The sequence below is a fragment of the Lynx canadensis genome, chromosome F2 (assembly GCF_007474595.2).
Source record: "Lynx canadensis isolate LIC74 chromosome F2, mLynCan4.pri.v2, whole genome shotgun sequence".
NCBI lineage: Eukaryota > Metazoa > Chordata > Mammalia > Carnivora > Felidae > Lynx > Lynx canadensis.
Window position 1 is genome coordinate 60777359 of NC_044320.2, and position 18664 is coordinate 60796022.

The 18664-nt window shown below is 41.2% G+C and overlaps 1 protein-coding gene across 1 annotated transcript in view; it reads right to left on the minus strand.

Annotated features, from left to right (window-relative positions):
- Nucleotides 1-3504: 3504 nt before the first annotated feature.
- The window catches only part of KCNB2 (potassium voltage-gated channel subfamily B member 2), a 358460-nt gene continuing 343300 nt past the window's right edge, over nt 3505-18664 (minus strand). Inside the window, exon 2 of the mRNA XM_032591947.1 lies at nt 3505-5727. Coding sequence (XP_032447838.1) covers nt 3571-5727 — 2157 coding nt within the window. The 3' untranslated portion in view covers nt 3505-3570. The remainder of the gene's footprint in view (nt 5728-18664) is intronic.

The following is an 18664-nucleotide window of genomic DNA, read 5'->3' on the forward strand; positions in this document are numbered from 1 at the left end:
GTCAACGTGAGCAAAATGCATAACTTCTCTGGTCCTTTATTGATAAATGATAGCTAATTCAGAAGGCTGTCGTGAGGATTAAGTTCAACAAGAAATTAACTAGAAGGTACTCTACATATATAAGGCTTTTTTTTTTTTGATATTCAAATTCCAAGTGAAAATAGTTGAATTGTTGGCTTTCCCCAGCTTGTGTCTACATGAGAGTGAGACTGTTTTGACAAGAAATTAATGGGAACAGACATTTGGCATAAATTCTCCTTGTAACCAGATCTAGTCATATCGGGATAATGTTTGATCTGAATGCTGGCTTCAAAGCAGTTGGTTTTGCCAGAGTGGAGAAATTTCTAGTGGAAATATTTAGAGACCATTTAGGTCAACTCCAGGGACTCCTCAATTATGCCACTCTTGTATTTGTGATCCAACCTGAGACATTTATCCATGTTCCCATTTCTATACTTTTATGATTGATCTCAGTTTTTGAGCTAAGATGATCTTGTGGCAATTTTCACTGGTTGTTAAGATAGCTAGAAGAATCAAGTTAACCATTCTTGAGATTGTGTTCTTTTTTCATTCATTCAAATAGTCTCTCCTCACTGAAGTTTGTCCTTGGTCACTGAGCTAGCTACCAATGAGGACACTTTCCTAGCAGCAGAAACTTCCCAGGGGCCTCAAGGAGCCAATCTATGTCCTTGTCTTCCATGCAGTGCTTCTTAAACTAGGGATATATTTTCCAGGGGGGTACAAAAGAGGTATATGAAGTTATAAGAGTATCAGTTTTACTAGTTGGTAAGCAATATAAAACATCATTTCTTTTATATTGAAACATATGGAGTAAAATGCAGCATTTACATGAATTTTTAATGTAAAAATAAGACTTTGAAAGAATTCTGTGCTTGACATATTTGCAGACCATCTCAGGCATACACACGTTCATTCTCTGCGTCAGGTGCAGTTCTTTGAAAAGGTTTAGCAAGTGCTGCAGAAGTGCATTCTGGGATCCCTTAGTTCCCAAACTGCCTCCCTATGAAACAACAAAGTCAGGTTTTTGTTTTGTTTTGTTTTGGTTTTTTAGAGGAGCATTTTTTTCTTTCCCAACTGAAGACTTTTAGGCTCAGAAGGGCTAAGAAGAAGTGAAGGACAAGCTTTCTATAAGATGTTCTTGAAAACTCTTTGAAACTAAAAAAAATATTAAAGGGAAAAAACTTTTTAGGGAAAATGCTTCCAGGGTGCAATGTTTAGGATTCCTTATCTAGGCAAGATTTCTAACATTAAGCATTCTGGAGCAAGGTTCTCAGTAGAAAGCCTAATGGACACATGAAAGTGGGCATTTGTGAACCATCGGGGCAGTAAGACAAATCCACCTGTGCATACAGATAAATTAAAAAAAATTTAGCTCAATAACAGACATTAAAAAATAATTCATGAGACTATGTAAAGAAAATGCTTTTCATAACTTATTTGCTCTTCTAACAGCAGACGTAACTGACTTAAAAAACTCTAGGTAGAAAATTCAAACACTCTAGATTTACAAAAACAGATCAACATTTTGCTTTAGACACTGAAATAAGTATGAATGATGTAAATATCAATAGTTAATGACCACAAACCCGACAGGTTGTGTTTTGAGACAAACATGAAAACCTTAAGAAATTCTAAGCACAGTGAAAAAGAAATATTTAAAATTGTTTTTTAGCAGTAGGGATGCTTGGATCTCAACTAAGCATCTAACTTGTTTTCTTATCTGAGATATAATGACCAGATTCTGCTAATAAATGTTACTCCTTAAAGCCTGATGATCTAAACATGTGGGTTGTCTTTTCCAGTGTTTTTATCATAATTTGAAAAACAGAATAAAATTTAGCATTTTTTCTTTAAATAAAAGTTGTGCTTTAAATTTGGTCCAGAATTTTCCCAACTCTTTCCATGAACCACACACACACATACATACACACGCACACACACAATGCACACACATACATACAAAATGCATTATGCTGAGGCAAAACTTGGACGTTCCTGAGAAACCAAAGAATCATATTAATTTGGAGTCTTAAGGGAACTTAGAAATAGTTTTGTCTGGGTTTCATTGGCGTAAAACTGAGACTTAGAGGTTTACAAGGCTTGTCCAGCATCACACATCTGGTAGTTGCAGATCTGGAATCAGAGCCTTAATTACCTGCGGAGCAAAATGCATTCAAACGACCTGGGTTCTTAGTACAGACTTCACCATCAGGGTAACCACCAGCAAGTGTTTTAAGTCCTCTGGATTTCAGTGTTTTCAGTGGAAAATGCTGGAAGTGGCTTTCAATAACGGTGATCCTGATGATGCTTGGGGACGTTGGAAACATGAGGGTGTTTCCAGTTGCTGCACTTACTGGCAGGTGCTATGGCACCTGGAGCCCTCCCCAGGCGGCAGCCGTCCCTCTCCCCCCTGGGAAATACTGGGTGACCTGTTGCCAGGCCAGGGCTCTTTTTATGGTAACTCATTTCTGAACCCAGCTATCTATGAGAGGGGTGGCAGTCTCACTTAAATAGCTTTGCTTTTAGTTCATCAAAAATCACGTTTGGAATTCCCATTTTGGCATATCCGCATTCTATCTTTAGTTCTTTAGACAGAACAGTTGATGTTGGATACAAGTGGAAAATACAATCATCTTTAGATGGCCAACATACAACTGAAAAAAAAAAAAAGAAAACGAAAGTGATTTCCAAATGTGGAGTGACATTAAAAAAAAAAAAGTTTAGCTGTATAGCCTTTGAAATATTTTCAGGTTTTTAGGCTGTGGCAGGATATATAATTGGCAAAATTTCAAGCTTAAATTTCAAATTTGTTGATATCTGGTCATTAAATCTTGCCTATTTTCATGATTTATAAATAGAACCACAAATGCCACGAGTAAGCAGAAGCACAAAAGAAAAATGCACCCTATGAATTATGTCACAATAAAAATACTGTATTCCTTTAAACAAATGTATTTATAAGAGCTTTATGACCCAAAGCAAGATATGTGAGATGATTTAAGAAGAGGTTGCAATTTCGCAACAAGAAGTCTGTACAGCCCCTCGGGGCAGTAGCTGTGAAAGAAGTACCTGTGTCTCAGAAATTTGTTTCCGTATGTTCTTGACAATTTTGCATCCCAGGTCCCATTATTTACAAAGTTAGGCATTTTGCAAGCTCAAAGCACCTTGATCCTCATAATTATGAATACATGCAGTGACATTTCATCCTTTCATGTGCAAATTCTAAAATTCATTGTAACAGAAAAGCAAAAAGTTGAAAATCTGTCTACAATTTGAAATGAAAGGATCAAAAATGTCAGACATTGCAGAATACTGGTTCCTAATAGAGCTCTCTTTATTTGTTCACCGTTCCTCCGTCATTTTGTGTTTGTTACAAAATGCAGTCTTGACTCTTTATTTAAATAGTACTTAAACTAAACTGTTCATGCCATGCAAAAATAACATTTTATGCACTTTTTTGGGGGGGGGCTTCCCATTTTTTTAGTTCACAGGCATTATTACCTCATTTTTAAGAAACAAGTTTTTTTTTTTTATTGCTTTTGTAACTAGTCACATGCTGGTTTCACGTGTGGGACAATAACCTGTGTCTCCTGGGTTGGAATGAATTTCTGGGGCAAACAAGTGGTTTTCCATCTTGCACCCTTCTTGACTATTGTCCTTTTTTACTTCAGCCACAGCATGGTAAATGTCTTGCCTACAGTTGTGACTTGTGTCCTGGGGGAAGGAAGAGCCCACACAGGCCTCTTCTCTTAAAGGGTCTCTTCCATCACTAGGTTTATCTGCACAGCAGTTTGGGCTGGGGTCGGCCTGCATGTCCCGTCTTGGCCCCTGGAGCTCTAAGAAGTCATCGTCTTCGCCAGTGTCTATTTCCGTGAAGCTCCTCCTCTCTCTGGACGAGAAAGGAAAGAGTTTCTGCTTGGGAAACCGAGGGGTCAGCCCTTTGGAAGGTCCCTGACAATGTGCCGAAACCTCGGTGCCCAGCAAGGGTCTGTCTCCCTGGGAGGGGGTCTCTTCTAAGAGGATGGTGCTGATGAGCTGCGGGGTGGTGAGGGAAAAGTCAGCCGCGGTGACCGGCAGTGGCCTGGCAGTGCTGGGCGGGGTCTGTGGGGCACTGCCTCTGTTTTCCTTAAAGTTCACTTTGAGGGATCTGGCTTTTAGCGGGTTGCTGCCTTTCAGCGAACTCTTAGGGCTCTCGGAGGTACTGTCAGACTGCAAAGGGCCGTGGAGCCCGCTTTGGGAAGCGCTGGCATCCAGGCTCACAGTTATGTCGACTGGAGCATATTCCAGGGTGGCATCCCTGGCCACAGGCCCTTTCTCTCTGGCTAGTGTGAGAAATGGGGGCCCCCTGGCTCTTTGGTGCTCTTCTGTCCCTGTGAGGTCGGGCGGGAACTTCATCTGCAAGTGAGAGGCGGACGGTGGCGGCAGGGGCGACCTCTCCGTCTCTGTGAAGTCGGTGGCACAGCTAGTGAAGCTGTCTATGCTGGAGGTGCTCTTCATGTCCACGATGACCTCGGTCTGTGCCACAGCCAGCTGCTCCTGCGGGCAGACCACTTCTTCCATTTCTATCTCTTCTTCGTACCCAGACGGCCTCTCGGGCTGTTCTTGGCAGTCTGGGTTCGGGTGAGAGTGAGGCTGGGTCTTGGTGATTTCGTTGTACAGCATCTCCAGTTTCTGGGCACTCAGATGCTGGGGGCTGGAGGAAGAAGTGTTGTTCAGCTGCTCGTGGGAGTCTTTCTGGCTAACCTCTTGGTACTTATTCTCGAAAGATTTGTTGGAGCTTGTTTCCGACAGAGCTTTCCTGGCCCACTTCCACCGGCTTGGAGAGAGGTGATTATCATCAGCCGAGTCCTTCGTGTTGGCCGACTCTCCTGCCTTCTCCACGGCCACGTCTATCAGTTCCATGCTTCGGGCAAAGGCATCTTTTAAGTTCATAGAAACGATGCTGCCATTCCTCTTGGCCCGCTCAAGAGCCTCTCTCCTTTTAATTGCCTTCTCCTGGCGTTTTTGCTCCTTGTAAAATTCAGAAAAATTGTTCACGATGATTGGGATGGGAAGGGCAATAACCAGGACCCCGGCAATACAGCAGAGGCCTCCCACGATTTTCCCCAATAATGTCTTCGGGTAAATGTCACCATAGCCTACGGTGGTCATGGTGATGGTGGCCCACCAAAACGATGCCGGGATACTGGTGAACTTGGTAGCATCTTCATCTTTCTCAGCAAAAAACACCAGGCTGGAAAATATCATTATCCCCATGGCCAAAAATAATATCAACAAGCCCAATTCGTTGTAACTCCGTCTGAGGGTGAACCCCAGAGACTGCAGGCCTGTGGAATGTCTGGCGAGTTTCAGGATTCTGAGAATGCGCATGATCCGGAAGATCTGAACCACGCGCCTCACGTTCTGGAACTGCAGCACACTCTTGTTGGACTCCGTGAGGAAGATGGTGACATAATATGGCAAGATGGCCAGCAAATCAATGACATTTAGTGGGCCTTTAAAGAACTTCCACTTATTTGGTGAGGACAGGAAGCGTAAAAGGTACTCCATGGTAAACCAAGCAATACACACAGCCTCCACGTGTGCTAATTGGGGGTTGTCGTTGGGTTGTCCAAATTCATCCATTTCCTGCAGCTCTGGAAGAGTGTTGAGAGACAGAGCAATGGTGGAGAGTACGATGAACAGGATAGACACGATGGCCAAGATCTGGAAAAGAGAAGGAAGTCCAAGTTAGCAAATCCTCTTAGTTGCTTAGGCAGCTGGGAGACATATGGGTTCCCCGTTCTTTAAATGATCTGGATTGCTCCAAGATATTGCAAGAAGGGAATTTTACAACCTAAAATTCCCTAACCAATGCAAACACTTTCACTTTTTATGAGTTCATCTCACTTAGAAGCCCAACACAGTAAACATTTAAATTCTAGGGCCTAAGAAATTTGAAAAAAGTCCATTCCCTCACCCCTGCCATTGCTCCGAGGCACACCTGTGTCAGTAACCACCCTTTGGAATCGCTTTGGGGAGCAATCTCTCCTCTCTTAGTTGTCGGTTATTTTTCTCTCTCAACCACCCGGTTTGTGTTTCTTTAAGTGAAATTGCCTGAGAGGCACAATAGGCTAGACAGAATTTGTGGTTTCTAGAAGCTTTGGTCTACAACTAAAACCACGAATGCAGACGTACACATGGAGAGATACTATGGCACTCAGTACAACAATGCTTCTCGTACAACAGATACCATTTATGCGGTAAGCACTGATGGCAGAACCAAGTCAGTACAGCCTTCATCCTGGGAGGTGCGGACTTCTGGCCAGCATCATGTGGGAAAGGAAGATTAGAGCTAGCTTAATTTAGTCAAGGAAAATCTCATAAATTTTAGAATGAAAGACAGCAGTCATAGAATGAAAATCTCATAAATTTTAGAATGAAAGACAGCAGTAGAATGAAGACAGCAGTCATAGCTGTTACATGGTGGTTGTGAAAATTGCATGACACACAAATATTTCATTAAACAAATGAAAGGTACCCATATTATTAGAGGCTGAAATGAATAGGGGAACTTGGTAGCATCTTTCTGGGAAGACAAAGGCCAAGAACAGGTATGTGGGAAATTGTGGAACCATGAACAATAGAGGCAGCCCAAGTAGGGACTTCTTTACTGTAAACTGGTGTTCTAGATTTATAAGGACGAGAATGAAGATGAAAGTTTGAGAGCAACAGGAGGAAGCACTTTTTTGGTTTGTAAAGATGGTGCATCTGGGACACAATTCTTGGTGATATAGGAAGCCTCTCTTACCTAGGTTAGGTCTGGCTTGCTTGGTTTCATCTGACTTTTGTCAATGGTCTTGGGAGCTGTCATTGGTCTCAGTTACTATGTGCAGCTCCAAGAAAAATATCCTGACAGTGACCATTTAATTTAAAGATTCAGCATCAAGGAAATATTTCAAAGGATGATGATTAAGCAGCTTGAGACCCTACAGCGCAGTAAACCTGAGATCATGAAAAAATTAGTTTGTCTCTGACATCAGGACTTCTAAACAAGAGTCTTCTCTTGTTCATCTTTCTCCCTCCATTTTCTTCTCTTTATGCTTGTCAGTTTCTCTACTTCTGGGTTACTCTCCTTACCCATTCTCCTTTTATGCCTCCTTTATACCTTTCATTGTTTTTTTGTTCCTGTTCTTCCAGCTTCCATCTTTCTCCTCAAATCTCTCTCAAGTAAAACCACAGTATAACATATGTAAGAGTGTGTTACAGATATTGAATAAAGATGTATGTTTCCTTAACTTAAAGAACAGTATTTTACTCTTAGTGTTTTATTTTTTTTTTTTTAATTTTTTTTTTCAACGTTTATTTATTTTTGGGACAGAGAGAGACAGAGCATGAACGGGGGAGGGGCAGAGAGAGAGGGAGACACAGAATCGGAAACAGGCTCCAGGCTCTGAGCCATCAGCCCAGAGCCCGACGCGGGGCTCGAACTCCCGGACCGCGAGATCGTGACCTGGCTGAAGTCGGACGCTTAACCGACTGCGCCACCCAGGCGCCCCTACTCTTAGTGTTTTAAATCTTTTTCTTAAACAAAACTAAAGTAAGTACTTTTGACTTGAGTATCCTTCAGAATTTCCTTTAAAAATGTGGATCAATGAATCGCAGTAGAAAAAAGGTTCTATTCATCCTATTCTAAGAGATTGTGGAGGCTAAAGTTAGACATCCTCCTAGAAGGTTTAGATAAACCCATGGATAATGGGTTCAGAGGGTTTATTAAGGGCAAGTTGGGAATGCTCACCTCAAATTTCCACCCGCAGAGGCCAATGGCGGGGCGGCACTAACAAAATTCTGTCACTACAAGATTCCTTAGGGAGCACTGGCCAGGTCCCATCCATTCTTATGCTCTTACCATAAGTAACCAGTCCCTCTGTATTTTCTAGGCGGTCACACTGTTGTTTAGTAAGTATATTATATTAAGTGGGCATTTTAAGTACTGGGGTTGCTGCCATCATTCTTACATTAATCCATATTCTAGGTTTTCTATATCTTATCTGTTCACCTGCCCATTTTGGATGCATCTTACTAATGACTGTCACTTCAAAGATCAAGGAGAAGAGTAGAATTACAAATGAAGCCATTCCATTATCTTCCAACCTTTCGGACAAAGGGCAAAATTGGATGGTCCAGGGTGGACCTTCAGTTCTCCTTGGCTCCACAACCACATTTTGACTGTAATTCATTTGACTTCAGTAGCTAACTTGGGGAACTAATGAAACACTGTAGAGTCCTAATACAGTCTATAGGCCAGACGATGGCAACTTAACAAACACGGCTGCTCTTTATACCTGTAAATTCAGCACATGTCCAATGTGATTTGGAGTACATTCTTGAAGGAAAAGAATGACTAAAAAATACCAAACACTGAAGCTCTTAGCAACCCCATATTCATATTAAAGAAACCATAGGTACTGAAGCGCATTATTTTCTGTCTCATGTTCAAATTTAATCTGTCAAAATCCATTTGCTCTCAGTTTAGAGAAACGGTTATTTTAAATATCTTGTGAAGCTTGGAGTTCTCCCAGAAAGACAGCGCTTTAGATAAATTATTCAATATATACCAAAGATGATGTGTGGTGCAATAAGCCAAATGCGAGCTTATTGTTTTATTGTAGTGTTTAAACAAAATAAATATAATAAATTTGGCATTTTGGTCTAAGCTACAGGATACACTTCTAAACATGGATTTTTTTAGTATAGCAAACCCTTATGGCACTTAGGCATTACTTCTTTTAGCCTAACCACGCACAAGTTAGATGTTGAACTCCTGTCGCCTCCAACAACTGGACTCCAGAGCTGGCTGTGTATCTCAGCTCTACCAAGCAGACTTAGGTCTGCACATGGCAAATGAAGGGGAAATGCAGAAATTCCAAACAATTATCTGTGCGATATTGGCCGACTCCCTTGGAGATATGGGCTAGGTCATCTCCACGGTCCCTTTCTTTCTTTTTTCTTTAAAAAAATTTTTTTAAAATGTTTATTTATTTTTGACACAGAGAGAGAGAGACAGAGCACGATCAGGAGAGGAGCAGAGAGAGAGGGACACACAGAACCTGAAGCAGGCTCCAGGCTCCGAGCTGTCAGCACTGAGCCCGATGTGGGGCTCAAACCCACAAACTGCGAGATCATGAGCTGAGCCAAAGCCAGACGCTCAACCGACTAAGCCACCCAGGCGCCCCTCCACAGTCCCCTTCACCTCTTACGTGTGATGATTCTCTTTCTAAACCACCACCTTTTGCTAATTCCAGTCATGTGTGCCATCTATACCAAGGACAAATCGCAACTGATCCTATCATTTGGTTGAATGGCCAAAATATACTTTTGTTGCTTAAGAAATAAAAAGTCAGATGAGAAGACTTTGAAAACTATTGCCCTGTTCTGTTCTAAGCATTTGGTTACTGGGAATAGACAGTCTTTCTGGAAAAAACTTTTCTTTCATTTTGAATCACCTGGAAAATGACGTTAATTCTTCACATAAACACAGAAATTCAGAGGATCACACGGAGTTAAGATTAGGGCCCCTGACACTTGCATTAATAGGTACCAAAAATTGGTTGCATTGATATCAGTGAGAGGAAGTAAGGCAGTTGGGAGACTTGCCTCAATTGCACCAGCTTGTTGATGTGATATCCTTTGAAGGGATATAATGGTGTTACTGGGTGTTTTGTGGTGGAAAGAACACAAGACAGGGAATTAAAACACATGCCTCTACCTCTGTGGGCCACTTGGACAAGCCGGCTGCCTCTCTGAGCTTCAGGTCCCTTATCCGTAAAATGAGGTGAACCACATTTGTCTTGTCTGCCTCCCAGGGTCGGTAAGGATCAAACTAGATAATGCACATGAAGCAACCTATAAAATGTAAAGTCGGGTAAGTGCAAGGAATGCTGGATGTGTGTCTGGACACAGTCTTTGGCCAGCATCAAGAGGAAATTAAATATACTTGGACTGTTTATTCCCCATTTAGATACAATTTCATATCTGCTTTAAATTCACTGATGTCCAACAGTCCACAAAAGCACATGGAAACGTCTGTGCTTTGCACTGAACGTCAGTGTGGGTACATTCTCTCTCTCCCCTCTTCCCTACCCTCTCCTTCCTTCCTTCATGAATTCCTTCACTGGAAGGTGAAACTGAGTTTCAAGCTCTGAACTACATAGCATACGGGCTTTCTCTTCCTAGCGGGATAGAACACATTTAAAAACAAAACTTATCAGAAATAGAAAACAATATGGGGAATGTGATGATAAGAATTTTTAGGAGAGGGGCACCTGGGTGGCTCAGTCAGTTAAGCGTCTGACTTCGGCTCAGGTCATGATCTCATGGCTTGTGTGTTCGAGCCCCGCATCGGGCTCTGTGCTGACAGCTCAGAGCCTGCAGCCTGCTTTGGATTCTGTATCTCTGGCTCTCCCTATCCTTCCCCTGCTCGCACTCTCTCAAAAATAAACAAACATTAAAAAAAAAAAAAAAAAGAAGAAGAACTCTTTTTAAAAAAAAAAAAAAAAAAAAAAGGATTTTCTGAACCAGCTTATTTAAATTGACAGGAAGGAAAAATCCTGTGACAAACATTATTAGCATAAATAATTTTCTACTTTCAGAAAAAGGACAAGGCATGAACACATAAGCCAAAGTTTAAACCATTTGTCAAGGGAAGAGACTACAAGTTGGTTAGAATATCATGATTTCACCCACTGATCTACTTTTTAAAAAAAAATTTTTTTGATGTTCATTTATTCATTGAGAGAGAGAGAGAGAGCGAGCACATGAGCAGGGGAGGGATAGAGAGAGGGGGACACAGAATCTGAAGCAGTCTCCAGGCTCTGAGCTGTCAGCACAGAGCCTAACACGGGGCTCGAACTCATGAGCAGTGAGATCATGACCTGAGTCGAAGTCGGATGCTTAACTGACTGAGTTACCCATGTGCCCCTTTTTTATTTTATTAAAAAATTTTTAATGTTTATTCATTGAGAGAGAGAGAGAGAGAGAGAGAGAGAGAGAGCAGATATCCTATTTCTAAAGACACTATCAACCATAGCAAACCAGAAAGTAAATCCTTTGGTTTTAAGAAAAGCAAACCAGAAAGTAAATCCTTTGGAAGAACCATCTAAATTTGCAGTTCTAACTTCTCATATTTTAGAATACCTGGTGTTGTCCTCTACACTGGTGGTCCTCAGCTGACTACTAGCTCTTTCTTCTCCAGAATGTTCCCTTGGCTTTCCCAGGACAAAAGGGAATCTGTGCTTAAGTACCCTCTGCTGACCTGCACATGCTAGCATGAAGCCCTTATGTGCTAACTGATGTGAGCATGACACATGCAAAGCAGGAGCATCACTGAAAAGTTCAGTTGCCTGTCCGTTATTTTGGCCCTGTGGGTAACAGGAACCCAGGAATTCAATCCTCCGCCACCTCCATTCGTGTGCTGTTCAATGAGGGTTTGAAAAGGCTTAGTCATCCATGCTCACACTGAGGTCAGCAGTCAGCCTGTATAATGCCTTTCATTTGGGGAAGGGTGTGAGAAACATTCTAGTTCCACATACTATCGAATTCTTCTTTCAATTTTTTTATTCTCACGTACAAAACCAATTCTTTGAGAGAAGAGTTTTTGGTTATCTTCTGACTGAAGACACTGTTTTAATAGTTTCTTGGTATCTCCGGGAATAAGCTTTGTTTCACTACTCATGATGATATGTTTCTGTATTTTAAAAGGTTAGGTTTTAGGAAGCAAGTGATTGGGTAGAAGGCTGGTGAAGGAAACTTGAATTTTATTCACAGTAACTCTGCAGAGAAAGGAGCAACAGAAAGATGGAGATACCTTTCATCTTACACACACTCCAACAATTGGGTAACTTCTTTTTAGGTCATTCCTTCTTGCAAGTCTTCAGGAGCCAGAGAGTGAAAATGGAGACTGGCCAAGCTGGGCTGAGCACAAACTTCCTGCCTCTCCTAACCCCTCAAGGGCAGCGAGCATCGCTCTCCGGTTTTGTAGACTGCTTCGCCTCCCCTCCTTCCCCAAGAAAGCACAACACAAATGCTTAGATTCTTCCATTTAGTCTGTGAATGAATGATGGATTTGGGGGGAGGGACACAAGAAGAGAATGAGTGGAGTTTATCCTTGGAACAGATTTCATTTAACTTGATACTAGGCTGTAAAAACAAATCATAGGAACACTCAAGTTAGAGGAGAATTTGGAAATATTCCATTTCTCATTGTATAGAGGAAGAAATGAAGATTCAGGGGGCCTCATAAGTTCCTGGGAAGTGGAGAGGGGGTGGTGTCAATATAGGGCTTAGTGTTGAAAGGTTAGAGTTTGAAACCTGTTCTGATATACTTTACTAGTTTTGTGACCATGGGCACTATGATTAGCTTTTCTGGGACTCTGTATTCCCATATAGAAAATGTGGAAAATAAATACTTGTTTCACTTAGCTACACAGTATTGTTTTGAGGACCTTGATGGTTAATTTTATGGGTCAACTTGTCTAGTCTGTGGTATCTGGTTGTTTGGTCAAACACCAGTCTAGAAGTTGTGGTGAAGGTTTTTAGATTTTTAGTTTTTTAGATCACATGTTTTTAGATGTGATTAACATTTAAATGAGCAGACTCTGAATAAAGCAGGTTACCCTCCACAATGTGGATAGGCCTCATCCAATCAGTTAAAGGTCTTAAGGGTGAAGACAGGTTTCCCAAAGAAGCAGCAATTTGATCTTAAGACTGCAACACAGAAATCCTGCCTAAGTCTGCCTGGCCTGCTCTGTGGATTTCAGACTCAAGACTACAACATCAACTCTTACCTGAATTTCTAGACTGCTGTCTTGCCGTATGGATTTCAAAGTTGCTGGTCCTCACAGTTGTGTTAGTTAATTCCTTAATCTCTCTCTCTCTCTCATATATATATATATACACACACACATACATACAGTTGACTCTTGGATAGCACAGTTTGAACTGCATCGGTCTACTTACATGCAGATTTTTTTTTTCATACAGTGCAGGACAATAAGTGTATTTTCTCTTCCTTATGATTTTCTTAATAACATTTTTCTTTTCTCTAGCTTATATATTGTAAGAATACAATATATAATAAATATAACATGCAAGATATGTACATGTTAATCGACTGTTTATGTTACTGGTAAGGCTCCAGGTCAACAATAGGCTATTAGTTAAGAATTGGGGAGCCAAAAGTAATATATGGATTTTTACCTGTGCAGGGGTTCGGTGCCCCTAACCCCTATGTTGTTCAAGGGTCAGCTGCATACATAATCTCTCTCATAATCTCTTTCTCACATCTCTAATATCTATCTATCTATCTATCTATCTATCTATCTATCTATCCATCCATCCATCCATCCATTCTCTATCTCTATGCCTATGTATACATAATGTATTAGCATTTATTTTAAACTTATCTTACCACTGGAGCACTGACTACCGCACCATGGCTGGTCCCTGCTGTTTTCAAGACAGAGTCTGGAAAACTCCTGGCTACCACTCTGTGTGTCTCACTATATACCTCTATATCTACATATATAGTTTCTGTCTCTCTCTCCACACATTATCTATATATCTGTCTATCTATCTATCTATCTATCATCTATTGAATCTATCCATATATTATATGCTTCCTGGGTACATCATCCCCTTCATCCCACTGTCCTCCATCTGTCCTTCCAGAAATCCTCCCTTGGCACTCCACATTACAGTGGCCTCTCCTGAATGCTTATGGCATTGATTTCCTGGGTTTACCAGATACACAGAAGGTATAGAGGACACATCTTGCAGTTACTTGGACTCACATGGTCTCCCTTGGCAGCCTTGCTTGTACTCAGAGAGGTGCCTCCCAGGAGGACTGCCAGACTTAGGAAACAGAAAACAGGATGCTGTTATATTTGAATCAAACTTTCATACGCGAATACCTATACTAAGAAAAATTTGTGGGGCGGCTGGGTGGCTCAGTTGGTTAAACGTCTGACTTTGGCTCAGGTCATGATCTCATGGTTCGTAAGTTAGAGCCTTGCATCAGGCTCAGCACTATGAGTACAGAGCCTGCTTGGGACTCTCTCTCTCTCTCTCTCTCTCTCTCTCTGTCCCTCCCCAACTCGTGCTTTTTCTCTCTCTCTCAAAAAAAAAAAAAAAAAACCTACAAAAATTTGTTTATATGAAATTTACGAGGCATTCTGTATTTGCTCTGGCAATCTTACTTCTTTGGTATGTTAATCCATTGCTCTAGGCTTGCCTGATCAGATTTTCTTGCTCCCGGAAGTCTGAAGTTTGAACTGAGAGTTTAGGAGGTGCTGGGATGGAGTCACATTAACAGCAGTGCTCCAGAAGGAGGAGTGACAAATTTAAATCGTGGGGAGTCTCTTGGGACAGTACTTGGGACAGTACTTTCTTAAATAATCATTTGACAATTTCATAGGAGATATTTTTGTTTCTCAGGCCAAAATTTTAGAATTCTGGAAGGCACTAACTCCCTATTTTTCATAAAATTTCTTACAGTGCCTACCACAGGACACCCAGAAGAATAAAACAGGTTCTTAGTCACGTTCCATTGCTTCCATGTGGCCCAACGTCAACCTAAAAGCTTTAACCAGCAATAGCATTTTTTTAACAATAGAAATTCATATTATACGTAGATCACTTTATGATAACAGATCAGCTTTACAAGTTCAGCAACATAATCTTTTTATAGGTTTAAGTTATACTTTTTATTAATCCTTTCTTTTCTCATCATGTTGAGCAGACTTTTTTCTTTTTTTAATCTTATTCTTCAAGAAGCCTGCTTTTGACTATATATTAGCTTTGGGCTTCACCTTCACAGAAGGATACGTTTTATTAAAGAAAAGTGCTGTATTTATTCTATGTCACATTTTTTGCTGAGTGTGATTTGGAATCTGCAGTTCATTCAACCAGTAAAGGAAGTGATAGTTCCATGTACGGATCCAGGGTAGATTCAGGTTTATGCAATAAAACGTTAAGCCACAGAGAAGAATTAATAATGGAGGTTATCCATTAAAAAACATTCACAAGAAAGACAAATATCATATGACCTCACTTATATGTGGAATCTAAAACAAAAGCAGAACCAAAAAAAAAAAAAAAAAAAAAAAAAAACAAACCCAAATACAGAGAACAGACTGATGGTTTGCCAGAGGTGAAGAAATGGGTGAAGGGAGTCAAAACATACAAACTTCCAGTTAGAAAATAAGTCATAGGAATGTGGTGTGTGGCATGGTGACTGTAGTTAATGATACTGTGTGGCATATGTGAGAGTTGCTAAGGGGATAAATCTTATAAATTCTCATCACAAGGAATTTTTTTGTAACTAAGTATGGTGATGGATATTACCTAGACCCACCGTGGTGATCATTTCACAGTGTATAGAAATATCGAATCATTATGTTTGACACCTGAAACAAACAGAATGTTATAGGCCAATTATACTTTAACTTCAAAAATACATACACATGCATGCGCACACTCATATGTACATACTTACATATAAATATGTGCACACACACATCAGTGTAATCAAAAGTCAAGCATCACAGAAAAGAAGTAAAAAACTTTATAAAGGTGTAAACTTAAGAATGCTGTACGTTCGATTTGCAATGTTTATTTACAAATGTAATTTGTTAAAATACAAATTTATTTGTTAAAGTAATTTGTTAAAATAATAAAAAATTATTTATTATTGGGGCACCTGGGTGGCTCAGTCGGTGAAGTGACTGACTTCGGCTCAGGTCATAATCTCGCAGTTGGTGGGTTTGAGTCCCACACTGGGCTCTGTGCTGACAGCTCAGAACCTGGAGCCTGCTTTGGATTCTGTGTCTCTGTCTCTCTCTGTCCCTCCCCCGCTCATGCTCCCTCTCTCTCTCTCTCAAAAATGAATAAACTTAAAAAAATATTTATTATTGTTATGTCATATAAAAACACATCTTAGAGATGTCCAGACTAGAACAAAATAAATGGAAATAAGCCTCCCTCCATTTTTCCTTATCAACTTTCTAGTTCTTTGAAAAAAATAATTCATGTAATCCTGAAGGAGGAAAAACAGATTTTGAACACTTGGCGTGTTCTGGACACTAGAGTATTTACAGTTGTATCCAAATTCTAGAACATTCTTCCTTTTCCTGTTGGAAGAATGTTTCCTTTGCTCTAAGGACAATTCTAACTTATAAATCTGCTCTTTGAGAGGGAGGACTTCAAGGATGAATTGAAGTTGCCAATGCAGAAAAGGGAATAAAGGGCATTATGGGGCATTAGGTGGGCAAAGGCTTTGAAGCCCGAGACATACGGTTTGCTCAGAAAATTCCAAGTAACTTTGTATGGGTAGGGATATCTACAAGGAGGCATGGCATGAAGGAGTCCATGGTGATTCCAGGGCTGCTACATGTAAGGGTGTAGGCTGTGCACTAGTCAACGCAATGCCACAGGGTATCAATAAAGAGACCATGTGAGTGATGCCTCCGTCATTTGTGCAGTGTGCTACTTTCACAACTTTCCTACAACCCTGATTTCAGGAACTGAGTAGTATGGTATGACTGGATGCAGGTGGAGACATAAAGATGAGTGGGGCTGCGTGCTTCTCAGAAGTCAGACAATGGACAAATTCTGAAAGGCACTGACTGCACTGATGAAGAGTTTGGTGGGTCTCCTCCAAAGGCCAGTTTTCCTCCAAGTGTGGCCCCCAGACCAGCAGCATGGGCATCATGTGGTAACTTGTTGGGACTGCAAATTCTCAGGCCCCACTCCATAGTACTGAATCAGAAACTCTGGGGAGAGGCCCAGAAATCTATGTTTTAACAAGTCCTCCAGGTGATTCTGGTGCTTGCTAAAGCTTGAGGGCACTGCGGGAAGGAGTAAAAACAGAAACAAAACAAAACAAAACAAAACAAAAAAAGCTAAGCGAGGACCGGCATGCTCAGATTTGCACTGTAGAAAGATCACTAATTACAGTGTGTAGGGCTGATTGGAGGAGGAGAGCAACTGAAAACAAGAGAAGTTTCTACTGCAGTGGCAGGAGGAAAGGGGTTCAAGAAGGAAGTATGTTACTACGTTTATAGGGTGGGATCTCGACGTCACTTGCTGCAAAGATGACTAGTCTAGGAACCCCGCCCCCGGCACCGTGTTTACCACTAAGTTTACCAGGAAGACAGCAGCTCTGACCTATCTCCATGAGTATCTCATGCTGGTAGAAAACCCAGAGTGATCCTTGACTTAAATCAGCGCTTTCTTTGAAAACAGTATTTCTTCAAATCAAAAAATTCTAACAAGCGCTTCAGCGTTTGGAACAGAACTAGAAAAATCTCTTAGAGTTAAACAACAGTTTATTGGTACATGAAAACATTATGAGACACACACTGTTATTTGCCAGAACTATTTTCTTTTATAAAATTTTACCTTACGTGTACATTCTGACATCACACAGGGCAAAGACTAGTGGGGGAACCCATTTATATCAGCTGTTCCCTGAAAGCGTGCTCATTTGTTGAATTATTTCTCAACCACTCCAACTTCTAGTTTCTCCAAGGAAGTCTTCTAAATTTCCCGAATTAAAGCACCATTGAAACCTGGCTTTGTTCCTTGGCCACCTCGTTGGCCTCATCAGTTCATCCATCATCATGGACAGAGAAATGCAAGGGTTTATTTCCACCATTATCCCCGTTGTTCCTTGGCCACCTCGTTGGCCTCATCAGTTCATCCATCATCATGGACAGAGAAATGCAAGGGTTTATTTCCACCATTATCCCCGTATCTAAAGACTGTCCCAGCGGTTTCAAAGACAAGAAAAAGCCATAATGCAATCATTATTTTTCCCTTTAATGAATCTCTGCAGTAAAGCTCTTCTGAAAAATACTTTGGGGTCAACATCATTGAGACCACATTACAGGATGCCAGAAGCCAGAAGATGTGTGAGGGCCACACTCTGCCAAAGGAACTGTTGGATGAGAGCCAACCAGGCTGTGCCTGCAGCAAACTTGCGTGATTCACTTTACAGCTGATCCTGGGGGCAGGCTGCTGTGCGGTCCGGGGTCCGAAAGGAGCAGCAGCTTCTCTTGCACAATGACGGGTGTTTTTCAGGCCAGGAAGCGGAGCATATCCCAAAGAAGGGCCTTTACTTGAATCCTGTTTGGCTTGTTTTGACAGCACTGATCAGGGAATGATGGGAACGGGCTCAAGCACGTCTGTACTTATTAGAAACTAAGGAGGTGTTTATTGGGCAGAGGGATCCTGCTTTTTGTATCTGGTGTGGTCATTTTCTACAATCCCTTAGACACATTCTGTTATCTGTACAGAGTCGCTCCTGTATTCTCTGTCGGGAGGCTAAAAGGCCTTGTCGGAAGGTGGTCCTTGAGCCAGAAGGATGACCTGGGAGCTTACTGGAAGTGCAGAATCTTAGATCTCATCACAGGCCCAATGAATCCGAATCTGTTTTCATGAGGGGTTCATGTGCACATTTAAATTTGAGCAGCTCTGACCTAAGGCACAAAACCATGCCATTAAAAAAATCAGCTTCAGAGGCTCTTCTACAGATTTTTTTTTTTCAACGTTTATTTATTTTTGGGACAGAGAGAGACCGAGCGTGAACGGGGGAGGGGCAGAGAGA